The 24,758-nt window shown below is 39.9% G+C and overlaps 2 protein-coding genes across 6 annotated transcripts in view; both read left to right on the top strand.

Moving 5' to 3' along the window:
• The first annotated feature begins 7 nt into the window (after positions 1-7).
• Positions 8-19,758, top strand: ORC1 (origin recognition complex subunit 1). 2 transcript variants are annotated; one of them, XM_067300490.1, is made up of 17 exons: positions 8-67; positions 687-780; positions 1,375-1,502; positions 4,621-4,790; positions 5,207-5,588; positions 6,291-6,579; positions 7,090-7,194; positions 7,557-7,755; positions 9,659-9,765; positions 10,620-10,721; positions 11,148-11,319; positions 12,206-12,313; positions 13,072-13,221; positions 14,658-14,777; positions 16,294-16,460; positions 17,607-17,694; positions 19,113-19,758. In XM_067300490.1, the coding sequence occupies exons 2-17, from the start codon at positions 692-694 to the stop codon at positions 19,302-19,304; spliced, it is 2,568 nt and encodes an 855-aa protein (XP_067156591.1). In that variant the 5' UTR covers positions 8-67; positions 687-691; the 3' UTR covers positions 19,305-19,758. The 2 variants fall into 2 exon arrangements, with proteins under 2 accessions (XP_067156591.1, XP_013806079.2); XM_013950625.2 differs by lacking the exons at positions 8-67; positions 687-780; positions 4,621-4,790 and having other exon boundaries at positions 1,385-1,502.
• A 908-nt stretch (positions 19,759-20,666) lies between these two features.
• CC2D1B (coiled-coil and C2 domain containing 1B) overlaps positions 20,667-24,758 on the top strand; it is a 42,869-nt gene continuing 38,777 nt past the window's right edge. For all 4 annotated transcript variants that reach the window (XR_010884930.1, XM_067301250.1, XM_067301252.1 and 1 more), the window contains exons 1-2: positions 20,667-20,735; positions 23,145-23,286. Coding sequence is in view for 3 of the 4 variants with exons in the window: in XM_067301250.1 (XP_067157351.1) it covers positions 20,670-20,735; positions 23,145-23,286 (208 nt within the window). In the remaining variant the exon portion in view is untranslated. The remainder of the gene's footprint in view (positions 20,736-23,144; positions 23,287-24,758) is intronic.

Here is a 24,758-nt window from a genome sequence, read left to right as displayed (position 1 = left end):
CCGGAGCTCGCGCCGCTGCCGTTGCTGCTGCTGTCGCTGCCGTGTGCGGGGCCGTTGAGGGGCTGCGGTGAGTGGGGGAGGGGAGGGGCGCGGCGGCCCTGCGGCCGCTCCGTGAGGGCGGCGGGGCGCCTCGGTCTCCCCTTGCGGGTCGGAGCCGGCGCCGCTCACGGCCCCCGCGCGCCGCCCGGGAGCGGCTCTGTGAGCGGCTCTGTGAGGCAGCGCCCCGCCGGCGCCCTCCGCTGCCTCGTCTGAACCGCCCGCTGGGCGGGTGGGGGTTGCGCTTTCCTCAGCCTCCTGAGGCGTTCCCAGAGGGAAAGGTCTGCTTTGGAAGCATTACATAAAACCTAAGTGTAGTTGAAAGGTTTGGGACGGTCTCAGCTGCCTGATTGCTGGGAGTTGTGGGGCCTGGGCGAAAAATGGCCGGGCGAAGCCTCCCGAGGGCCGCCCGTGCGGCCAGAGCCGTTGTCCCCAACACTGGAAACCTTCCCTCCGTCCTGGTCCTTCAGAGGGGTCCGGGGGCCTGGGGGAGGCTGGCTTCTGTACACCAGCCGATGTGTGCCAGCTTCTTCACATGCTCAGAAAGAACTGGTGGCAGATCTAGAAATCTGGCAATTCTGACTTGTTCCCTGCTTTTATTTCTAAATAATAAGCAAAACTTGCTTGTTTGTTTTTTTGCTTTTCTGTAGGAATCATGAACACCCGGCACCAGAGCAAACATATCTATTCCTGGTATGGAAAACCCATGAGCTCAGACAGAAAACTGAGGACTTTGCAGTACAAGTAAATAACACTTACTTCTGGCTTACTCAGGGAACCATAGACAACAGAGGTTGTGTTCTTTACCTTTCTGGCATCCTTTATGTTAATGTGGCAGTGAGAATTAGAACAAAGAGTAGTGGTTTTGAGCAATGTCTCAGGACCTTGTATGCATATAATATAAAAAGATTTTGAATTATAAATTGTATATTACATAAACAAAGGAAAGCATTTAATTAAATCTGTGAGTGAGTGTTAGCTGACTATTTGGCAGGTGTCGTTAGCCAGAATTGTTTTTGTCTAACTCAAATTTGGTAGTATTTCTAATCACATACATATACTGCCTTTTAAATAAATGAGTCTTAGTTGTGTGGTAACTCTTAGCTGACTTGTTACTAACTGGCTAGTTAGTTGTGAGTGTACCCCAGATAATGGCCACATGTGCATTACTACTTGTAGAGCTAAAGAATATGAAAGCATTTAAGCAGGAAACTCAATTTCAGGCTTAGCAAGAGGTGGGGTAAATAGCTGTAAGGCTGGCAGTTGATCAGCTTTAATGAAACTTGAATTGTAAAGAATATAAATCCTCTTAATCTACGTGTGCATGTCACTTTCTAGGGGAATCCTTATTAAATCAGAAAGAAGTCAAACAGAAACCTGTATACAGCTTGGCGAGTTTGTTTTAGTAGAAGGGGAGAATGCAGACCAACCTTTTGTGGCACAACTCCTGGATTTATATGAAGACGGTAAGAGTAATAAAAATTTACCTCCTTCTATCTGAGAAATCTTAAAATGTTTTAAAGATACCTATTTCATGGTGATGTATTTACTGTTAACACTGTAATAGTTGCCTAATTTATTAAGAAAATGAAGCTTTGGTAATCACTGCATCTATCCACATGCATCCCAAATATTTGAGGCTAATGGCTGCTTTCAACTAAAGTTGATAGATAAACAGAGAGCTAAAGGCATTAAAATCTTCCAATCTTACTTTGTCATCTATTTAAAAAAAAAAGGGGGGGGGGATGGTTCTTGAGGAAGGCAGTGTGAGCTCACACTTTATTTAGAGATTACAGAATCTATATGGAGTAGGAGCACTGCAATTCGGGAACTTGCATCGTATTAGATATAAGGGAATTTGGCAAGAAGGTGCAAGGCTGAAAAAACCAGGCTGATTATTTCTGTCCCTCTTAGAACTACTTGTTTATAGATGGAGGTAGATTGGAAAAATAAATCGTAGAAGTGACATAAAAGGCTATGTTTGAGTCTGAATTGGAAACAGCTCATCAGCTATATCCGTTTGATTTCTCTAACAACTTTTGTTATTTGGTTTGGGACATCATAATAATATTTTGAAGGTTTCTTATTCTTTAAATTTTTCATAATATGAATACATGTCACTCCACTTTATCTATTCACTAGTGCATATTTATTGCAACATAATATTTTTTCATGCTGTAATGAAAGACATGAAACTTCCTTGGAAATAGGATGCTGAGCTTTTCCTCTTGTTAATCTTTGACAAATTCATTAAAAATGAATTAATTAAAAATTAATCAAGGACAAAACTTAAAATGTAGAAAGAAACTTGATATTCAATTGTAATATGTTCCAAATGTTTCTTTTAACTCCATCCATGTTGTATCTGTAATGTTTATTCAAACTTTCTTTCATTAGTGTAATAATATTACAATAGCAGGATTCCCTGATTTTTAAGCGGTGAACAAATGTTTCTCATTTATCTTTAAAATAACTCTGAATTTACAAATAATGTTTTGAAACTTCTCAGTTCTCCTTTTCTGCCACTGCTTTCAGTTAGTGGGGTCTGAGTAGATTATGTATATGCAAATAAACAACATCTTCATTTGAGAGAGTGAACTGGTCCAAAAATACAGCTGGTGAATCAGTTGGTCTGTAGGCAGTTTGTGACTGAGGCTCTATGTAAGTGTTGTCTTAATCACCTGCAAGTCTCAGCTCAAACATGCTAATTTTAGTTTTAAAAATGGGAACTACAGTCTCTTACCAGATACTTTCTTACCTGTGTCCAGGGAGGATTTCTATACTTGATGGCTCAACTCCATGCAACATTTTCCCTTTTGACTTTCTCAGTCTGGGAGAAGGGTTAGACTTTGACTGTATTGAGATTGAGCTCTGCCTAAAATGATGCTTTTGAAGATCAGTTTTTATGTGTAGGCCTATCTGCTTCAAAAGTAGAGTAAGCAAATCTGAACTGTCAAACAGCAGTTTTCCATTAATCCTGTATCTTGCCATTGATAGTGGTCAGATGTTTTAGAGAAATGTCTAAGAAACTCTCTAATGAATAACTGTAGACTAGCCATTTGCTGGATAAGTGTTTTTTAACTTTTTTCTGGTTAAGATTGGCTTATGCTTCAGGATCCCCTTGCTTTTTTGCTGAACTAGAATGATTAATAGTGATTTTTCTCATAACTGACTGGAATTTCTCATTGGTTTTTTGCAACATAGAATTTTTGTCTCGGCATTGTCTTGTTGTTGAATTTTCCATGATTAATTAAAAAATGAAAGAAGTTGTATGAAGCAACAACTTTTCAAATGCAGTAACCATCCCCAGCTTGTATTACACCAGTGAGTAGTTTGTGCTCCAGTTGAACCCTTTTATTCCAGGAGAGATGCAAGGGAAAAATTACAGCATCTTCCCAATTTAAAAAGACATAGGAATGGGTAGGGAAGTTTCCCAGAACTTCCCGCCACCTTCCTGGGTGGTGTTATCCTGATGGCTGCTTCCACAAGTTACAGAAAATTAGGTTGGCACTTTTTTTACAAAATGTATGTAGCTATTTAAACATCATTTACTTCCATGCCTATATACTGAACTCCCGGAGTCTTAGTCTCATGAAATTCCCTCAGAGCCCTGCAACAGTAACATGTTTGGCTTAAAATGATATGCTCCTTAGAACTCCTTTTTGATCAGATTTCAGTCATCTGAGTGAACTGTATGAACTGCTCAAATAATTATTGTTTTTTAAAAAGACTTTTCTGTCCTCAATGCACCTGAAGAACTTAAATAGTCTGTGAAATTCCCCAGGATGAAGTGCAGCTAAAGAAGCTGCAGTGCCTTCAGCCTCCCCCTGTAAATTATTCCAAGCCAGTCCCAGTGAGCGTTCTAGTGTTGAGAGGTCGCACTGACTGTCCCGTATCTCTAGTAAGCACTGAATAATGTGGCTGCAAGGTTTCTGGTGAACCAATGGCAACAGATTACTCCTTTTCACACATGCCATCAAACAGCTTTCAAGCAGTGGTATCACTGGGTCAGTACTGGAGCTATGATCTTAAAATGGTACCATTTGCTTGAGCAACAGGTAATAATGGAGTTGAGGCACATACTCTGCCACCTTTAAACATCACTTTTTAAAAATATAATTACATAGCAATTGATGCAAAATTGTCTGCATACTTGAGCTTTCACATCCTTGGTAAGTAACTTTCCATTAGTGATGAGGTGTAACATTGAATACTCAGCAAGACAGGACTATGATGATTAGAATTGTATAATATAATCAGAATAGTTTTTAAATACAAGTATTGTGTTGTTGGAGACGTGACTTCAGAGATGTGAGGTCAGTTCCTAGTTTTACTATTGACTCTGTATGATGTTGAGCCAATTTATCTCTGTCTTGATTGTCTGGAAACGGACAATAGTAATTTTCTTCATCCTGTTTTTCTGTTCTGCCTAAACCAAAAGTTCTTAGGGAAGAACACTGCCTTTTGGTATGTGTGTGTAAAGTGTCTAGTGAAATATTTCAGCTGAAATCATTGAGCTTTACTGAAATAGCGTTAACTGTCTGTGATACAACAAAAACAACGTTGGGGGTTTTTTTGTTACAGGTGCTCAGCAGAAACATGCAGTTGTGCAGTGGTTTTCTCATATTACAGAGGTACCTCAGAATAAAAGGAAACTGCTTAAAAGAGAGGTTTCTCCCCAAGAGGTGTTTTTTGATCAAGTTCCTGGATATGACACTGACATAGCTGTGGAGACCATTATTAAAAGTGTCATGGTATGTACTGCAGCCCATCTGTATGTGGAAGAAAGAAAGAAACTCAAAAAAACTTGAAAAGCATAAAAGAACAATACAGCTATCTTATTCCCTCCCAAACCAAATGTGTGATGTGTATTTGACTATTAATACAGCTGTATAGGATAGTTGGAAATTGTTAATATTCCTCCTTTCCTCTATCTCAAAATGACTTTGGTTGTCAGCCCTAAAATTTAGGGGATTGCATGGAGGGAAGTGATGGGAGTCCTGTGGTGCAGTAAACTTATGCTAGTCTAAATATAGTTTGAAGACATTGCCCTCTATAATGAAGGATTGCAAGAGATCCAATAATAAGTTATATGAATAGAAAATATTTGGATGCTGAATTAACAGAAAACACTAAGGCATGAGTTCTTTGATATTTTCTCCTTTTACAGGTAATACCACTACGTCTGGGGGAAGCACTACCTATAATGTTAAACAAGGAGCAAACTTTCTATGTAAAACAGTCTTGGGATGGGAAATGCTTTAAACCTTTATCCCCTGACACATTCTCTAAGCTGAAAGAAGCTAACAAGAAATCAGGTGGTAGCACAAACTCTTTGACAAAATCCCCGCTGCATCCTTTGGACATCATTTGCTCCCCAAAAAATGAGACCGAGAGAGTTGTGCGGAGCGTGACAAAAAAGAAAAATGTTGAGATGGAAATAGAATCAAAACATTCTGCTTCCAAGTCCTCCCTGTCTAAGGAGAGACATTCACGAAGAGTAGCTAATGGCATGAAAACCCCAACAGCAAGGAAGAAGTTACAGTTAAACAGTATGTATATGTATACCTGTATGGTTTTGAATATATATTTGTATGTTTTGTCTCTCTTCAGTTTGGGTAGTTCAAACACTGGTATAACTCAACATTAGTATTTTAACTACCTGTTTTATTTAACTACCTATTTTATTCAGGCTTTGGGGTTAGCCTATGCCTTTTGCAAGCATCAGTTGTCTTGTATGTCTGCTATTTCAAGCAACTGCATTGCTTACATTCCATTGCTGTTGCAAATGTTTTGTTTGCAATAGATAAGTCTAAAGTAAAGTTCTTGTTTGCTGAAATGCTACCAGTCAGCCTAATTTGACCTCAGAAGGTCTGATCTTCTTTAATTTTCTGACTAAATACTCATGAGAACGTTTACATTGGGCTTGGCTGGATAAGAGCATTTGGCCGTATGTGTACAATCAGTAACACACCACACGTTCAAACTGGTGCTTGGGTAGAGCTGTAAGTGATGGAAGGAGATAAACTGAAAAATCAATCCCTGTGTTACTACCTCATCCTTTTTAGAGGAAATGCGTGCCTTTCAGTGGTTCAGTTCTTTGTCCTTGTAGTTTAATATGGTCATCTTTCATTTAAATTTATAAATTAATTTAAATGACAACCACTGAGCCAGTCATGCTATGTCATCTAATAGTTAAACCAAACCAGACATATTAAAGCCTGATAAAAGTTCATTTTGCTCTTGATTCTTAGGTCCCACAAAATCTCCCAGAGGCAAACTCTCAGGAAGTGATGTTTTAGAACTTTTGGGTGATGACTGTGATGCAATGTCAGAACCATCAGCTGCTAAACGAAAAGTGAAATTCACTGGAATTTTAGGCTCACCACCAAAAATGTCATGTAGCAATGATGAGCCAAAATCAATGTTTGATAGTGCAGAGCACGAGCAGAGACTTAGTGATACAATACGATTATCCCCTTATAGTAAGGTCAGAGACTCCAGCGAGGAAGAAAATCTTCATACGAAAGAAGACACTATATGGTAAGGAATAGCACTGTGATAATTACTTTTTGTATGTGATTTCTATTTGTATGTAGTTCTCTTAAAGCACATTTATGAAAGAGCTTTTGAAAATTAAATGGGTAAAGTCTCTGTGCGTACCAAATTGTTTCGTCTGTTGAGGTCAGAGAGGGGAAGGGGGATAGCTTAAACAGTTACAAATACACTATGATGAAGCTCTAGAAAGCGTGTTACTTGGAGATGACTGAATGAGGAGGGGACGTCACAAGAGAAGCTGACTTTAGAGATGGACACAAGCAGCCTGCAGCTCCCTGAACAGAGAGAAGAGATTGGGATGGGAATGGTAGGACGATGTGAAAGGCAATTGAAGACACATTGATTATTATGGTTTGCGCTCTATCAGCATGGATAAAAATCTCCACTTCCCTGCAGCCATAAAAACTGAGCCTGAAGACTGAGAGGCCTTTTCTCCATCTTTACAAGTGTGATGCAAAGGGGAAATACAAGTAGCTTTTTGTTCTTTCTTTACAGTTTAACTGGACATCAGAAACTAGGTGGTCAGAGCCCTTTAGTGACCCCTCGTTCTCACAGAAGATGTGCACAGAAGACAAGTGCTCGCATTGCAGAGCAGATCAGGTAACCTTTGCTTCCATGATATCTTACTCAGATTGCTGGTGATAACTTGAAGCCTTGTGAGTCTGTCTGGCTTAATATTGAAATGCAAATGGCTCCAGAAGCGCAGCTTAATTGTAATATGAGTGAAAAATGTCTCATATTCAGAAACATAAAGCTGACTCAAGATGTTCATCAGAAAACTAACTTCCTTTTAACCAGTCTATTTGAATAGCTGTGGACAAGTAACAGCTCAAGTGGAAAATATGTTGGCCTGTTGATTATGGTAACTACAGAAAAAGCTGAAAATGTTTCAGATAATAATCTGTGGCGAGTGGAATTGTATGTAGCTTTAAAAAACTCATTGCCATTTCTGTTACTCATAGCTTATTAAATACACTGGAATCGGACAAGAAAGAGGATTTTCTGTCTAGCTCAGGCAGCTCTTATTCCAGTAGTGAAGAAGAGGAGAATGAAGTGCTCCGTACTCCAAAGAGGAATTCTAAATCAAGCAGAATATTCAGCACCCCAAAATCTTCAAGGAAGTCTTCAGTTCACACTCCTGCCAAGACCCCAAAGAAAACTGTAAGGTTCCTTGTAGCTGCTGACATTTAAAAGACCTGTTTTTATTATTTCTAAGCCAATTATCTGAATGCTTGATGCATGTGTACCAAAGTTAAGTATCAAAACCCTGTAGCTTTTAAGGGGAGATTAACTTGGCTCATATGATCTTCTTTATGAGAACTGAGTAGGCTGTGCGAGCCACATGTGTTGTGCATGAGCGTTGATCAAAAGACTCCAGCCTAACGAGGGAAAATGTTGGACTGGGCTGGAGCTGAACAGTGACTGATGAATGTGCAGTTTATCCTGTTCTGTGGCTATAAAACTTTGGCTTACTGGAGGAGGGCAGGGGGAGATTTGCTAGAAATCAGTAGAATCAGTATATGTTCTGAAATGGTAGCTCTCAAGCTGTGGATTCAGGATGGATACTGGTGATGTGTAAAGAAGTCTTGAGTAAAGCATTGGGGGGCTTTAAGGGAAGAGTCCCTACTGTGTGTGGGTTTTTTGTTTGTTTGTTTTTTAAGTGACCTGGGGAAACACTCAGAGTTTACAGTTATTAAAACTGAAGCACCTTAACTAGAAGAGCGTGCAGTTCTGGTCCTCTCATGCCAAAAAGAGTATGTTCACACTGGTTCGGAGCAAGGCAGGAGAGATGATCAAATAAATGAATTTGACTCTATATGGGAAACAATTGAGTAGTATGAGTAGTGAACCTGAAAACAAGACAATATGTGAGGAGATATAATAAGACTATAAATTCATGGGTGGCATGAGGGGTGACAAGAAGCTGACTGTCTACTTTCTCTCCTGGTATAAACTACAGGCTCTCAAATATGCCTAGTAGGAATTGGGATCAAAACAAAGAGTAGTTAAGCAATTATTCAATGAGTAGTTAGACCTGCGCACCTCTTGGCTGTGGGATATTGTGGCTGCAGGAAGCTTACATGGTTTGCATGAGAGTCTGGGGGTAAGTAGCCAAGAATGCTTATTTAGTAACCCTCAATGGATCAAACTACATCAGTTTTTCATGAAATTCTCGGAACTGAAAATAGTTGAAAACTGGAATAGTATGTTTTTGCTGTTATCTAAGCATCCATTTATGGCCAAAGTTTTGACTTTTAGTATAAACTGCACACTGAGACACATTAGTTCTCCTTTTTCTGTACAGCCTTTACTCAATGCAGTCTACCTATATAACAGACAGTCATGAGGCCAACTTTGCGCCTGGCAGTAGAGCCCTCCTGACTCTTGAAGGCTTGCCAGTGTGCAGGTGATTACTAACACAAGGGATGCTCTACAGGGTTCATGGCCACACCAAGATGTATGGCCAGCAGTTTCTTGTAGTGTCATGGCCACTGTTGGGGACAGGTTACAAGGCTAGGTGGATCTTTGGCCTGACTCATTAGGACTGTTTTTATGACCATAGCCAGGTACATATTGTCAATGGCTAATTTTTGCTCCGTGCTTATGAAATGTCTAGCACAGAAATCCCAGCATAGCTAGAACTCCTAAGCACAACAGGAAGGACTAATTAATGCATTGTATTCACTTTCTTGTTTGAACAATGAAATTCACAAAGATCGATTTTTAGTTGCTTGCTGGTTTTTAAGAACTGGATTGCTTTGTAAGACAGCACTTCAGAAGAACATAAAGAATTTTTAAATTCTTCCATCAGTTAAAAGGTGGGGTTGTCTGCGTCACCATTCCCCTCCCGATTTCTTTCTACCCTTAAGGAAGAAAAATCTATAAAGCTTGTTTGCTAGTTATGCTTTGTGAAGACTGTTTCTCTTTTCATCTTGTACTCTGGCATTCTCAGGTAGTCTTTGTGCATAAATAATGCTTTGGAAAATTGTATGGATGATCAGTCTCCAGTAGAAATTCACGTATATAGAAAATCTGTTTGAAGTTTTTAAACTTTTCTTTGCAGCCCTTACCAGCAACACCCAAGACACCCCGGAACGCAACTCCTGAAATTCCCAAACGCAGCCATGCAGCTCGGAAACCAGCCAGCATACTAGAAGAAGCCAGATTAAGGTAATGTGTAGTTGTCTGAAGGGAGGAAATCATCTTTTTGCTTCAGGTACACAGAGCAATAGGCTATGCTGAAAGAGAGAAATGTTGTCTTTACTATATTGAATAAATTTGGTAAAAGTTCATGGTGTTTTGATATCAGAAGATCACTTGTGAATTTACAATACAATAATAGAGTTACAAATAATAGTAATATTTACAATTCTACTTTTAGGATTTCAAATTATTGTAACCAGTCCATGCTAAGTGCTATGGAATTAGGTATCTGTTTGTTTTTATTCTGTGCAACATCAGAAAAACAAGGATTCTCTTCTATGAGCTTTAGATTATAAAGGTACACTACCTGGCTCCTCTTGGTGGGTGAAAAAGCTTCACAGGTTTTGTTCTAAATCCTGATGTAGCAGGGAAAAATGCATACGGGACTGATAGTGTCTTTCATTCTGAGTTTTAGTTTCCTCCCGGTCACTTGGCTAACCCTTTCCTATGATCAGTCTCCCCTGTTCTATCCCTCCCCCTACCTTGACTTAGAAATTTTTTTGTGAAGGGCAGCAGATAATCTTCTTTATTGCTGGATATTCGTACTGTTTGCTTATGAAGACGACTGTTCAGCTCTCCTAAAACTTAAAAGCATATACACAGAGACCAGGCCGTTTCTTTTGGGATGCTTGACATTGGTGCTCAGACTTAAAATATGTAAGAGAGATTTGAAAACCTTTGCATAGCCAGATTTCCCCCCCCCCCCCTTTTACGGTTATTTGTTTTTTCTCAGTAAGCCTTCCAAGCAGAACTGTGAAATTGCAACTCTTGGATCTCCTGTCTCCATTTTTTTTATTATTTTTATTTTTTTTAATCAAAAGGCTGCATGTTTCTGCTATCCCGGAATCTCTGCCTTGTCGTGAAGAAGAATTCCAGGATATCTATAACTTCGTGGAAAGCAAACTTATTGATGGTACAGGAGGGTGAGTTTGAGTTATTCTCATTTAGTTGAAATAAGATTCCTAGTTGAATTTTACTGATATTTTCTCTCCCCAGAAAGGGTTATGCATAGAAATAATGTGGTCTCCTTTCTTGTACAGATTCAAATTTAGGACTGAAACACCTAGTCAATTTTAGATGTCTGGGGAAAAGTGTGGGGTTTTCTGTTTTTGTTCTAAGGTAAATTAGCATTTAGAAGATATTTTAGATTAATTACTTCAGTAATAATAAAAATCTTGATGATCTTCCAATATATTGCATGTTCAATTTGCAAATAAAGTAATTTAAATACAGGGAATTGCCTGAAGTCACAGAGGGAAGTAGTATTCAAGGGTGGCCTCGGAGCCCAGGAATTCCAATTCCTTGATATTAGGCGCTTGCTCACATTGATAAAGTGTCATCTTTTGTAGGTGCATGTACATTTCTGGAGTTCCTGGAACAGGTAAAACTGCGACTGTTCATGAAGTAATTCGCTGTCTGCAGCAAGCTGCAGAAAATGATGAGCTACCGTCCTTCCAGTTCATAGAGATCAATGGCATGAAGCTGACTGACCCTCACCAAGCTTATGTGCCGATACTAGAGGTGAGCAAAGCCTCTTCAGTGGCTCTCTTCATGTTTTCCCTTCTTTTGTGCACATGTACATTAGAAAGTTGCTGAGATGACAGCTCTGGAAGTTACTGTAGCAGTAGAATAATTACTGGAGGGGCTAAGAGGTTAATCAGTCTGTCATCACATAGCAATCCTGCTAAAGAGGGACTATCTCTGTGAATAATACTGTATTTCAAATCCTCATGACAAACTGGTCTGCAGTATCTCATCTGGGACTGCTGATAGCGCTAGTGTTTATATGGGTGTGACTTAACCTTCTGAGAACTGCCTTAAGATCATCCAATAGTCTTCAGACAGTAATTGCTCAAGACCTACGTCAGTCTAGGCTGACTTTAAGCCAGTGACCCAGAACTGAAGTTATGTATTTCCTGAAACATTTAGTCCCTTTTCTTACATGCTTCTGTGCCATTTATTTAAGTTTGACGTCTCCTATTTAATTAGGAAGTGATTCAGACTGTCTTTGAATTGGAAACATGAAACAAGTATAGATTGTATGTTATTGTCATGCTCAAACTCTATGAAATTGGAGGTCAGCTCTTAAAAAGAGATGAGATTCTGGAGAACGGATACAATCTTCAAGTGCAATCTGCATTTTATTTTAAGGCTTGAGTCTGAACTTGGTTGAACAATTGATTCAGCATGTATATTGTAATTTTGAAATTTCATGTTCTAATTTCTGTATGCCTTTGGGGCATACAGAAACAGTTGTTAACACCACCACTGCCACCATCACCATGAAAAAGAAACCAGGTGCTTGGTGCTGAGTGTTAGAAAGAAGTTCAAACAGAATAAGAATTAAACTTCCATGGTTATGGTGTTATGGTGTATTAACCTGCAGCATTGCTTAATCCTTGTCCAGTTACTGACAGGTCAGAAGGTGACAGCCACCCATGCTGCAGCACTGTTGGCCAAACTGTTCTCTACCCCTGGACCAAAGAGGAAGACCACAGTGCTGATAGTGGATGAGGTGAGGCAAAGAACTCTTCATTCTCTTTTCCCAAACATTATTTGGATGATGGAAAAGGACAAAATGTATTTAAATGGTTTATGCTTAGAGTATATCATGTATGCTCTAATAGGAGTAGACATAGGAGAGAAGACACACAAATAGCTGCTCTTATTAGTAAACTGAATATAAATAGTCAAGTATCCTTTTGCCATATTTTTCTCTATGTTGGTTTTCAGGTGGGTTTCATATTTTGTTTTAGTTCAATCCATGGAATGAGTTGTTCTGTAAAGTCCTAAATACCATAGAATTCAGCTGTCTAGAGCCTGTATTTTGTCTGGAAGCTGCTGCTCTTTCTGTGAGAAAATTCACAATGAAATACTCCATATTCTGCCTTTGAAACTCTTTGAATGCGCTGTGTTCAGTAATTAACAAATGCACGTTTACTTTGTGCTGTGAGCTGGTTCAGGTCCTCGCATAGATGGTCTCTTGATTCTGTTAGACGCAGTATTAATATCAGAATAGTATTTAAACTGCAGCTTAATACTGTGGTAAACACTCTTCAAACACCTAGTGAGGCTGTGCTTTTCCAAGAGATTAATGCCTTAATTCAGAAAAGGCAGTTCTGTTAATAAACGAATAAAGGGGAGACAGAGGCAGCTTTTCCAGGATCACCTGAGAAATCTTTTGTGGCAGAGCTTGCTCTCTTGAGCCCCGATAGAGTATTGTAAATGCAAGGTCATCATTTTTTCAAGAAACTTCTCTTTCTCTCTCCTCAGCTTGATCTTCTGTGGACCCGGAAACAGAACGTGATGTACAACTTATTTGACTGGCCAACTCAGAAGCATTCCAAGTTAATCATCTTGGCCATTGCTAACACCATGGACTTGCCAGAGAGAATAATGATGAACAGAGTAGCTAGCAGGCTGGTATGTCCTAGCAGTTATGTTGTTATGCTAGGAAATGAGGAGGGAGGATTAAATACTGTGTGCTGTCAAAGGTAATCCAGGAGAAAGAGAGGATGGGTTACGGTAGACGTTAAGCAATGCTTTTATAGTTCCCTCTCCTCTCCAGAAAGTGGATGTTGAACATATAAATCTTAGGAAAGTAGGTGTGGCAGCCAGCTAGCTAATTAGATGTTATGCCATGTAAGAACACTCTGTTCTTATAAGAATGAATTAGCAAAAAGGATGCAGATGTCTTTTTAAATATATTAGGACTTGGATAATCAAATGCTGTGCCTTGTGGTTAAGCTGCTTACTCCAGAGTTCAGAGAAATTCCCTTCTGATTTCCCCCTTCCTTCCAGGTGCCTGGTTACTGCTCTCTGTTTGCCCTCATCATGTGGTAGATTATTTTCCTTGTGTTGGATACCTTTGGACAGAATGTTAGATGCATCCTGAACCTGTGTTTAGTACCTTTTCCTAGGTTATCAATTCAACACTGCTCTGTAAAGTGCTTTGCAAAAATGTGCCTCCATCCTTATGTGACTTAGAAATAGTTACACAGTAATTGAGTTGATTGCTTTCCCCCACTTGCTAAACCTGCAGAGCAGCTGATGATCTGGGACTCCAGGCACCTGCAGCTTGGCCCACAAGAGAGGCTGTGAGGAATGCAAAGCTCTGGCTTTCTGTAGAATATGAAAGGCAGTGTGACACCCATTTATAACAGAAGTCATAATTTGGTATTCTTATCTGAAATCAGGTTTTATTAGCCTGAGCCAGAAGAGGATTTTTATTTTGTGGCTGCTTGCTAACTTTGCAGGCTACCATGTGAAGTTGGCAGTGGGACTGTATATACATATACAGATCTGCTAAAGGAGAGATTAATGTTTTTCTTATATGTTCTGCTCTGTGACGGTAGTTTAAAAGGGGCTTAAACAGTTGCAATCGAAAAAATTCTCATATTGGGTGGTTCTGATTTGTTTATAAGTTTTGTAAGAGAAATTTGAATTCTAATGGCAGCAGCTCTTGCTCCTCAGGCCTTTCAGTGGGGTGGTCCAGGGGTGGACCAGTGGCAGTCTCAGTTGCATTTATGGAGGTGCGTATTTATTTTGCAAGTATGAAGCAGAAGAATTGATTAACTGATAGTAATTGATATCACTTGGAGGGGAAGGATATGAATGAGGGTCTGCTCCTACCAGAGAAATTAAAACTGCTAACTATACAAGCTGTGTTTGAGCAGCTGAGAGTTTCCAAGTGGATATAAGAAGTGTAGCTTCAGAACCTATTGATTGGAGAGAATATTTTCTTTAACAGAAATTTAGCTATACCCTTTTGAGTATGGAATTCCGCAGCATCAGTAAAACCATAGCATGCGTTAGAAGCGCTACGAACACTTCTCACTGTATTGTATTGCTTTCTGTAGGGCCTCACCAGAATGTCCTTTCAGCCCTACACCTACAAACAGTTACAGCAAATCATTTCATCCAGACTGAGCAACATGAAGGCATTTGAAGAGGATGCAATTCAGCTAGTTTCCAGAAAGGTAAACACAGTCCAAATGTGCGTCCTCTGTGTTGCATTAAGTAAAGAACACAGCGGAGGGAAGAGGGGCACTTTGTAACAGAAGTCAGACTTATTTCTGCGTTTACATGTTCTGTATTGGAGACAAAGTGGGGCATTAGTAGTGGATCATGCACTATGTTTTCTGTAAGATATGCAGGACACTTCTGCAGGAAACATTCCTAAGCAGTGTCCTTGCATTTTCCACCTGCTTTGAAAAGGCAGCAGTATGTTCCAGGAGCCGGAGGCGTGACAACAGGGTCATGATAATGCATAATGATGTCAGCTTTCTCTACTGTTTGGCATAATCTGAATCATTGGATCATTTTGACAAAGATTAGTGTGCCAGTGGTAGTGGGAATAGCCATATTCATTTTCTAAAGGTGTTATGGTCTTAGCACAGTAAGTGGTACCTGTGCTGATTCCAATCTGTATTTGTTTTTGGATAGGGTATTTATACTCTATCATACAAAGTAAAATAAATAATGCATTAGGAATCACTAGCTTCTCACATTAAGATGGATGCATTGTTTAATGTCTTATGTTAGCAATTATACGTTAAAATAAAGAGAATCTATTAAATGGTATGCTAGAACATCTACAAACTGGTATACTCTTAAACATTTTCTGCTGAACACAATTGTATACATTTATACACAAATTGCATAATAATATTCACACAGTTATGTCAAAATGTAAGCATTTGTTTTGTTATGAAGGAACCACTTTTTTGTAAGAATAATAGCGATGATTTTGCAGACCGAATAATCTGTAATGTTCTACTATGATTTTTCTTCAAATATCTATGATCACAATGACTTGTGATCGGATTTTATAAAGGGTTTCTCATTCTTTGCTCTAGCTGGGTCATAGGGCCTCCAACTGTCACAAGCATCTACAGGGAAAACTAGGCCAATACTGTATCTAGTGAACATTCATAGCTTTATTAAAAATGTAAGTCACAAGTGGGGGTCTCAGAAGTACTGAAGCTTCAGATATGTTGGACACCTAAAAATTTTCAGGCACTTGTAATGTAAATTCACCATCTCAGATGTCTGCTTAAGAGCTATTTAAAAAATTGTGTAGTCCTTTAAAATCAATATTTCATTATGTACATGCATGGGAAAAACTCGCCTTGACTTTCTGCATGAATAGGGATGGGGGTATGGTCTCTTGATTAAAATTTTTTTAAAAACTTTTGGTATTGAACTGAATCTGCTCTCCTTGAATTTCCTGGTATTTTTACCTCTAACTTCTGTGGTTATAGAAAAAAGATCAGAATCTTGAATTTGTAATGACTGGACCTGTAGGGGGTGTTTTGGTTTTATTTTTTGGTTAGCAAAATTATTTTAAGATGTGGGATACTAGAAATGTAGTCCATGGTGGAATTATTCTCCTGACTTTTCCTTTCTTTTTCTTTTTTCTTCTAACAATTCTAGCTAAATCCTTTATTCAACTAGTAGGAAATGTTGCTAAATACCTGTGATGTTTACTTTCAGGTAGCAGCATTATCTGGTGATGCAAGACGTTGCCTTGATATCTGCAGAAGGGCCACTGAGATTTGTGAATTTGCTAGCCAGAAGAATACCTCTGGAATAGTCAGGATGGCTCACATAACAGAAGCCATAGATGAAATGTTTTCATCCCCATATATAAACGCAATCAGGTAAAAACATTTTTCAGAGGTGTTTCTTCCCTTTGCATCTCTTTCACTGTGCTGTTTTCCAAAAATCTGTCCTCACCCCTTCTCTTTAGGAGTGTATGTGATACTTAATGCTTTGTTGAAATATCATACAAAACAAGCCTCGCAGCACAGCTAGGAGAGAGAAATACAAAATAGGAATTAAAGACAGAGGAAAGATATAGAAATGACTTGTTTGAAGTTGTACAGGATGTCTCCATGTTAGTGCTTTAGCTCTGGTTAGGAGCAGGCTTTTGAAATTTCCTGATTGTCCCTGTTTACTGTATGTTGATTTACACTGAACTGCAGTTTCCAAGTACATATATTTGAATTCCTTCCAGATGGAACTAAATCTGGAAGATGCGCTTCAGGAGCTCACAGTTGCAATTGCTACTGGTCATCCAGTATGCTGGGCCAGACTAGAGCTCGATTGAAGAAAAACCTCCAGAAACCCGCGTAGCGAAGGCATCAGGTCCTCAGAGTCTACTTGTTTTGTGCTACAGATCTGCCCATATTATGCAACTCTCCTTGCTCATTTTGATGCAGTCACGGACCCCTGAGCAGAATGTAACAGTTATAACACTGTAACGCACTGCTGAGCATGTACCATGTTCCATACGGCTTCTGCCATTCCCAGCCTGAGGTCCTAATTATTAAAGGAACTACAGGCTTGTTCCCCCAGCCCAACACATGCATGATATTATTGCATCCTTCAATCCTTTAATTCATGAGGATTTACCATATTAAAATTTGTCTTATATAACTCCTAGTATGAGTGCTTGTAAGAAACAGGGATCCACAGAATGACCAGACTTTGCAGAATGCTTCAACTGATGTGTTAAGCCTGCCATTATGTATGGAATGAAGTGTCATGTTCAGATACGGTGAAATAGAGGTGGAGTGATATGCAGGGTATTGTGGTGCCAGAGATATAGGCTGTAACATACTGGCTAGTTGAGATACATAAGGAAAGTCTTGCATTTTTTTTTCCTCTGTCATGTAGAAAAATACCCTGCATTTCAATATGTGCTTCCCAAGCAAATTTGCTTCCCTTCCAAACTTCTTTCTAAGGATTCACAAATTCTAGATTTGGTAGACTGATTTTTTTGTTTGTTTTCTTTTGATATTCAGGAGTGCCTCACTGCATGAACAAATCTTTCTGAAAGCAATTTTAGCTGAATTTCGCAGGGCAGGTGTCGAGGAGGCAACAGTGCAACAGGTACGTTAGTGTTCCACAGTACTTCCAAAAGACAAAAAACCAAAACACCTTTATCATTTCAATACAATTATCAGGCAAAAGTGCAAACACTTCAGTTTTTTAATTCTTATGATTTGATCTAAGATAATATGATAACAAGGTAAGCTGGGACATGGCTGTCTAGGCCAGGTGTAAAGCCTAACTGATGCCACCACCTGTTCTTGTGTGGGACTGAATGCTTAGAATTGGAAGCACCTGCTGTTGTATTAATGTTACCAGTGTTCCAGATCACAAAATGAATTTTTTGGCCTGCATCTGAGAATGTTGCATCCCTCCACATAACTTTTTTCATAACAGAAGAAATAAGAGGTAGCCTGGGAATATTAGGTGACATAGTTCAAGTAGGAAGCCTGAAAGTTAATCCCAACTTCTGTTTTACTGTCTTTCTCAACAGAGGCAGATATATCACTAATAGCTTCAATTTTTTTTTAGTAGACTTGTTAAATACCCATCACCAGCATGTAGACACATTAGTCTCTGCATGAAATCTATTTCATGGATTCCACAGTACAGAAGCTAACTGTTAATATCGACCTACTAAAAATGTTTAGGACTATAACTTGCTAGTTTTCACTGTTTCTGTAGGTTTATTAGTAAGCATTCTAGTCATGTTTTCTGTTAATAGTTCCTGAACATCTATACTAGTTTGATTCCATAGATACACTGGGTGACCAGTGCTTAAACATCAAGGAATATTTTGTTAAACTGCTAGGTTACTTTTTTTTTTTCCTTGAAGAATGTAGCTTTTTTCTGACCCCAAAACGGGTTTCTTTCCAGGGATTTAGAGCAGAAGACCATGTCTGATTCTTATTGGGTTTACTAGTCTGTGTGATTTGTGACAAGTGCTTTCTTCTGTGCTTAAAGGTGGATTATGTGCCTTTTTTAGCTGTGATCTTCCCTGTTTCTAGTCAGCATGACTCATGCTAACTTGTCACTGGGCCCGGCTATCATTTCAGAGTGGATTAAAATGTAGTTTTACGTCAGCTCTTGATCTGCTGGATTGGCTTTATTCCACACAGTTCAGGGGAGAGGAGGTGTAGTAACGGATAAAAAGATGTAGTTAAAAAATAACTTGTAGTTATGTAGTTCATAACTATGTAGTTGCAGATAACCTAGACTGCTGATCGTTTTGCTTTCTTTGATTGTATGGCAAAGGGAACTTTGGCTCAAAATTATTGTTTCATTGACAAAGTCCTAATATTCTGTGTTAATACAGCAGCATCCGTGCATTTCATCTGAAGGGACTGTAACTATTTTTTCCTCTCCTCCCGTAGGAGGAGGGAAGGAAGCTTCCATTTTTCACCTTAACCCACTGCACTGTAGCAGGAGGTAAACCTGAGTTATCTTTTTTTTCTTCATTTTTTTTCCCCTCCCGCTAGGTCTATCATCAACATGTAGCGCTGTGTAGAATTGAAGGGATGCAGAGTCCTACAGTATCGGAAATTATGGCGGTTTGCTCAAGGCTTGGTGCCTGCAGGCTCTTGCTGGTGGAATCCAGTAATAAGTATCTTCACATGCGGGTGCGACTAAACATCAGCCAGGACGATGTCATGTATGCACTCAAGGATTAATAAGGCAATAATAGATGTTTTTATTTTTATATGTGTATAAATATTTTAAATATTGTCTATTTTTAATTTTTTTTAAAAAATGATAAAATGGAAATAGTGGAATGTTGTATTTTCCCTAAATATTATGTTTAAATGTTTGATGTAGCAAAGCACTTTTTGTATAATAAAGAACTTGCTTCAGGGCATTTTAAATATTTGAAATCAAACAGTTTGTTTTAAAAAATATTTTTAGGTGCTGGTAACAGGTCTTCTTTCAAATAAGATGCATGAACTGAAGTTGCTTGCATTAGTATTAATTAGTACTAAAGAGCTTTGTTAAGACTATCAATGTCTTTGTGGCATTGCACTTTATGTAGCTTTCTCTTGTTGACTTTTGTTGAATTTAAGATGTGATTAAAACTTGCTTAAACCTACATTACTCATCTAATGAAAAGGAACCTTCAGTTTGCAAGAAAGGCTGAAGTGTGAGGAGATTCTTTGTTACCAGAAAAGCAGAAATACCAGCAGAAATTTGTCATTCACATAATTGGCTTTATGTATTTTTTAGAGCATAACTCTTGCTGAGGAGAGCTTCAACCAACTTGCCTCAGCTAATGCAGGTCTGTTAGTCTGCTTTCTTAACAGAACTGTTAACATAGTTTGGTAATTTAGAAAGGGATAGTTTGGAAACACTTTAAAAAATTGTGTTGCTGTGAAACAGCCTCCAAAAATTGTGTGTTTGATCTTGGTAAAGTAAAATGGCCTGAGGAGCAGATACTAGAGAATTTTCCTTTTTGTAAGGTTAGAAATAATGAATTTCTATGTGTCTCAGCACTTGATTGATGAAGTGCCGGATTTAATGAAGCTGCAGTTGGTACAGCAAGCTATAACTTTTGCAGCAGCTTCAGCAACCCTTAACCATAAGCGCTAAACCGCTGTGGCTGTCAGAGGAATGACTCAGTCTCGGGGGCCTCCTTCATCGCCGCGTCTTCCCCACGCGCGTGAACCCGGGCGCCCGCTGCTGCCCGGCCTCGGGGCGCCGCCTCCTTCCTGGCCCCGCCCCCGCCCCGGCTCGGCCCCGCCCCGCCCCCGGCTGCCCCGCGCGCAGGCGCGCTGCTGGCGCGGAGCCGCGGCCGAGGCGTCCCCGGGCCGGGCGCCGCCTCGCAGGGCGCCTTTGCGCGGGCGGCGGCGGCGGGAGGCCGAGGGGAGCGAGCGCCGGCGGGGAGCGGGCGGGCGGGCTGCTGAGGGCGCCGGGCCGCGGCTGTGCGGCGCTGCCCTTCCCGGGCCCGGCCCGACCGCGGCGCCGCCCCGCGGCTGCGGAGGGGGCGAGACGGCGGGTTTCCGCCGGGCATCGCCGCGGCGCCCGCGCGGGGCTGCCGGGCCGCCATGCTGGGCAGGAGGCGCGGGAGGAGCCCGCAGGCGAGGGGCCGCGGCGCCGCGGTTGCCAAGCAGGTGAGGAAACCGCCGCTCTTGAGCGTGGTCCGCTTCGAGCCTTGGGCCCCCTCCCCCCCCCCGCGCTCAGAAGGTCCTGCAGGACCGCGAACATCTTAAAATTGGAATCGTCGGGGTTTTTCCGCTTTCTCCTTTGGCGCATTCCCCTTAAAGTAACTCTCTGCCGTGCAGCAGTGGAGGTCTTGCGAGGAAGCCACTGTGTTGTAACAGCGTAGTCCTTGCCTGAGCCCTCATGAGCCCTCATGACTCACGCTAATAGTAGTTTTCTACCTCAGCTGCACTGAGATCTAATAATAGCTTTAATAACTACATTGAGGTTTTTCTTGCACCTTCCGAGATTATAAAAATAACTTAGGAAGATCAGAACAGCCAGGGACAAATTCAGGGATACATATGGGAGATCATTAAAGAGTGCTAGATCAGAGGGAGTTAATTTTGAGTTCCCTCTGTTTTCCACAGAGTTGTTTTTCTTGTAATAAACTGGTAAAGCTATGCCCCTCTCTTATAGCTGTGATTTAATCCAGGGTGGTGAGTTTATATGTGTCTTTATTCATAGTACTCTGTACCTCTGGATGCAGTTTTGGAAGCAAGGAGGAGAAGCATATTTCAGCTGTGGTTGGCAGTGCAGAAAGTCATGTGAAGTTGTCAAAGCAAAATGACAGCCCTGTTTTGAGTTTGAGCTATGCAGTATATCAACTTCAAATTATTTATAACATTTTTTCTGTTATGTTAAGCATTTGACTTTAATGCTATTAATTTCATTGGAAGCATGTCTTACTGAACAGATTGAGAGACTTAGAGCTAGAAGTGCCGGATTTGGTTCTTGACATCGTGTATCACTTGCAGTGTAGCAATGGATAGATCACGTATGTTCCAGGTCCAGTTTGCACATTTATAAAAGGTGCACATTCTATAGAAATTTGCATCTTTAGATCACAATTATAAATATTTGCTAATTAAATCTTGTCCTGACCTTCTTTCTATTCCATCCAAGTCTGCAAGCGTGTTTTGTGTTACAGAAGACGGAAGAGGAAGAAGGCACAGCGTGGCTAACTGATCTGCCCGGCGCCTTTCGAAATGGCAAGGGCAGGGTCAGGACTAGTAAACAAATAGTTGCTGGTTTTGAATACTCTTCCTGATCTTTGAGATCAGTGTTCCTCACCTGTGTTTCATGTTCTTCTTGGGATTTATAAAAGGTTCAAAGAGGGTCACAAAATATTTCAAGGTGGTACCCAGCAGCACCTCAGTTCTTGCAGGCTGAGGAATTTAAAAAAAAAAAAAAAAGTTGTCACTTATTTGCACTCATTGATAAACTGGCAGCCAGCTTCAGCTTACGGCAGCACTTCAGACCCTACAAGACAGGGGGTGATTGTTAACCTTTGTTATAATGATAGCTAATTTTTATTTCTCTGCTTCGAAGGAGCTGATCTGCTGCCTTGGCCATGTGAAGACCAGTAAGCCAACAGGGATTTGTGCTTTGAAAAAGTCTGAGGAAAGCTTCTCTACTTAATTCACAGGATGAATGCAATTCAGTTAATTCATGTTTATAAAAAGATGCAGAATAAAGAATACTGTTATTTCTGGGGAAGTTAGTATCTTAACTAGTGGTATAAAAACAGTGGCAAAGTGGCATCTAAGACTGTCTTTTAGATCAGGACCCTAGAGATTTCTCTGCTCTTTATGTCATTTAGCATGTTTTGCAACAGTAAAATGGTTACCCCCACTATTTTTTTCAAACTCTGATTAGTGTAATTAGTATTCTTCCCCTGAGGTGCTGTTATTTAGCTGTAGTGATGATCTGTTCCAAGCAGTTGGTTGTTTTCTCCCCCATACCATAGGCATTGCTGGGTTCGTAATGGCCATACTTCCATGTGTGGAGTGCTTTTCCTGGTGTTTATGATTTACAAGCTGAAGTGGTGAGAAATACAAAACAGTTCTGTATATGTAAATGTAACTTTTTCCAAGAAGCGAGGGTGAAATCTCTGTAGTGTATTTATGTCAGATCTGTATCATATGAATGATGATCAGATATTTTTTAGCTCAGCTGTTGCAGCGACTGCCTTGAACTTCCCTGATGAAATCTGCTTAATGAGGCTCAGTATAACAGACGTCATTTTATTTTACCTTTTTACTTCAAATTGTTAGGCAGGCTTGATTTGAAGAGATTGGGTTGATTGCGTACAGTCTTAGAGGGAATATTAATTGCTTCCTCACAGAGTTTCAGTTGCGGATGCTTTGTGTGCATTGTTTTGGTAATAGAAATAGTGTGATAGTGTGGTTTAAAAATGAACAGAATCCAGATTACATGGAGATTTTTAAATAACCCATTTATGGGTGATGCATACGTGCAGTGTGATGTTTTTGAGTGTCATCTCAGTTCTTACCGCAGTGTTTTTTCCTTGGCTCCAGCTGGGGCTGTTTGTAGACTTCAATCCTGAAGAGATGCTGCTGGGTGCAGAGGAAGGTGGTGATGATGGGGACCTGGAAGCAGAGCTTGCTGCTATCACTGGAGGGAAGGTGGCAGAAGGCGAAGCAAAACCAAAAGGGAAAAGTAAGTTAAAGTTTCTGGATTTTACTGATGGAAGACCTGAATAATTCATTGAGGATACCTATTTATAAATCACTCAGTTCTCTAAAATGTTTTCCATCGCTGATGGAGGCTGAAATTGCAATAAATGTGTTTCCTTTACTTTGAAAGGTTAAGTTGCTACTCCGCAAAAATGGTAAGAGTTATTTGTCTGTACTCTTGTAAACTTAGATAGGAAGAAGATATCTGATGGCTAGAAGCCTTGTTAATTTAACATATGAAGTCATAGCAAGCTGTAATAGGAGCTAGATGACTTCAGAATGGAAATTGTGTTTTGGGTTATTTGTTTGGGTTTTGTTTGTTTTTTTTGGTTTTGTTTAAAGAGTTAATTTACTGAATTAGTGTTAGATTTTTAGTTATTTCAAGTCTGTAACCAAAATCAAATATCCCTTTAAAAGGGAAATTGTGGACTTAATGTAGTTACTGGGAGAAGTGCTATGGCTTGTATGATGCAGAAGATCAGATTGCCTCTTGGAACAGATCATTGCTGTTCTTAATATTTAGGCATTTGTGAGTTTTTTCCGATAGTGTTTGCATGCAACTATGCAATGTTTTACAGGATTGTTCTAATCCAGTACAGGTCCAGACTGCTGCTGAGAGGGGCAGTCTATTAGTGAGCATACTCTTCCTCAAAACTGGTAAACACATTTATGGAGTTGCAGGGTGAACTGGTTCAGAAAACTGATCCATGAAAACAAGCTTCTGTTGCTGGGCAAGGTTTGGGCTAAATCAATTCCTTGATCTGGTTTACTACTAGGCTTTCTGAACACTGCTGTGGCTACAAGGGAGGGGTGGGAGCAAATGATTGAGATGGGAAAAGGAAAATGGGATCCACCCTTGTTACAGATGTGTGGACAGATGCTGGAAAAAGTGCAACTGCAAATTTATTTTTACTTCTGCAGTAATTTATAATATTTGAAGGGACTTTCATGCACAGCAGCAGAGGAGTGAAGATTTTTTAAATATTTAGGAAAAGTGACTGAGAAGTGTCAAAACACTGTACTTGGTGAGAATCAGAACAGGTATTTGTACCTAAAACTAAATTCTAAACCATTTCCACTCTCCAGATTTCAAGATTGTAGTAACCCCTTAATACTAATAAGCACAATAGCTTTTTAGTCTTTGATATAATTTGAGATGTATGTTTCTTCAGCTTTTGGATGTTCTTAACTCACTATAATTGGTTTCTGCAATTATATTTTCCTGCATAGCTATTCACAGCAATTTTATTTTTTAAAAGTTCAAAATAATAGTCTTTTTCAGGAGTTCTGGAAATAACCTGCTCCGAAAAGGGTAGTCTGAACCAGTGTATGGTAACAGAGGTGATGTTCATATCGCCAAATCTACAGGTACTCACTTTCGGTAGCACAGAGTGACTACAGCAGCACGGAGTCTTCATTCTTGGAGGATCAGAATTTTTCATTGTAGCAATAGCA

This window comes from Apteryx mantelli, chromosome 8 (genome assembly GCF_036417845.1).
Source record: "Apteryx mantelli isolate bAptMan1 chromosome 8, bAptMan1.hap1, whole genome shotgun sequence".
Lineage (NCBI taxonomy): Eukaryota > Metazoa > Chordata > Aves > Apterygiformes > Apterygidae > Apteryx > Apteryx mantelli.
This window is presented reverse-complemented; position numbering and strand designations above follow the sequence as displayed.

Excerpts from the sequence above, each read along its gene's own strand:
- ORC1 (XM_067300490.1), top strand. The coding sequence starts at position 692 with ATGAACACCCGGCACCAGAGCAAACATATCTATTCCTGGTATGGAAAA. Across the intron at positions 7,195-7,556 it reads CGCATTGCAGAGCAGATCAG|CTTATTAAATACACTGGAAT; the intron begins GTAACCTTTGCT and ends TGTTACTCATAG. Across the intron at positions 14,778-16,293 it reads TTCAGCTAGTTTCCAGAAAG|GTAGCAGCATTATCTGGTGA; the intron begins GTAAACACAGTC and ends GTTTACTTTCAG.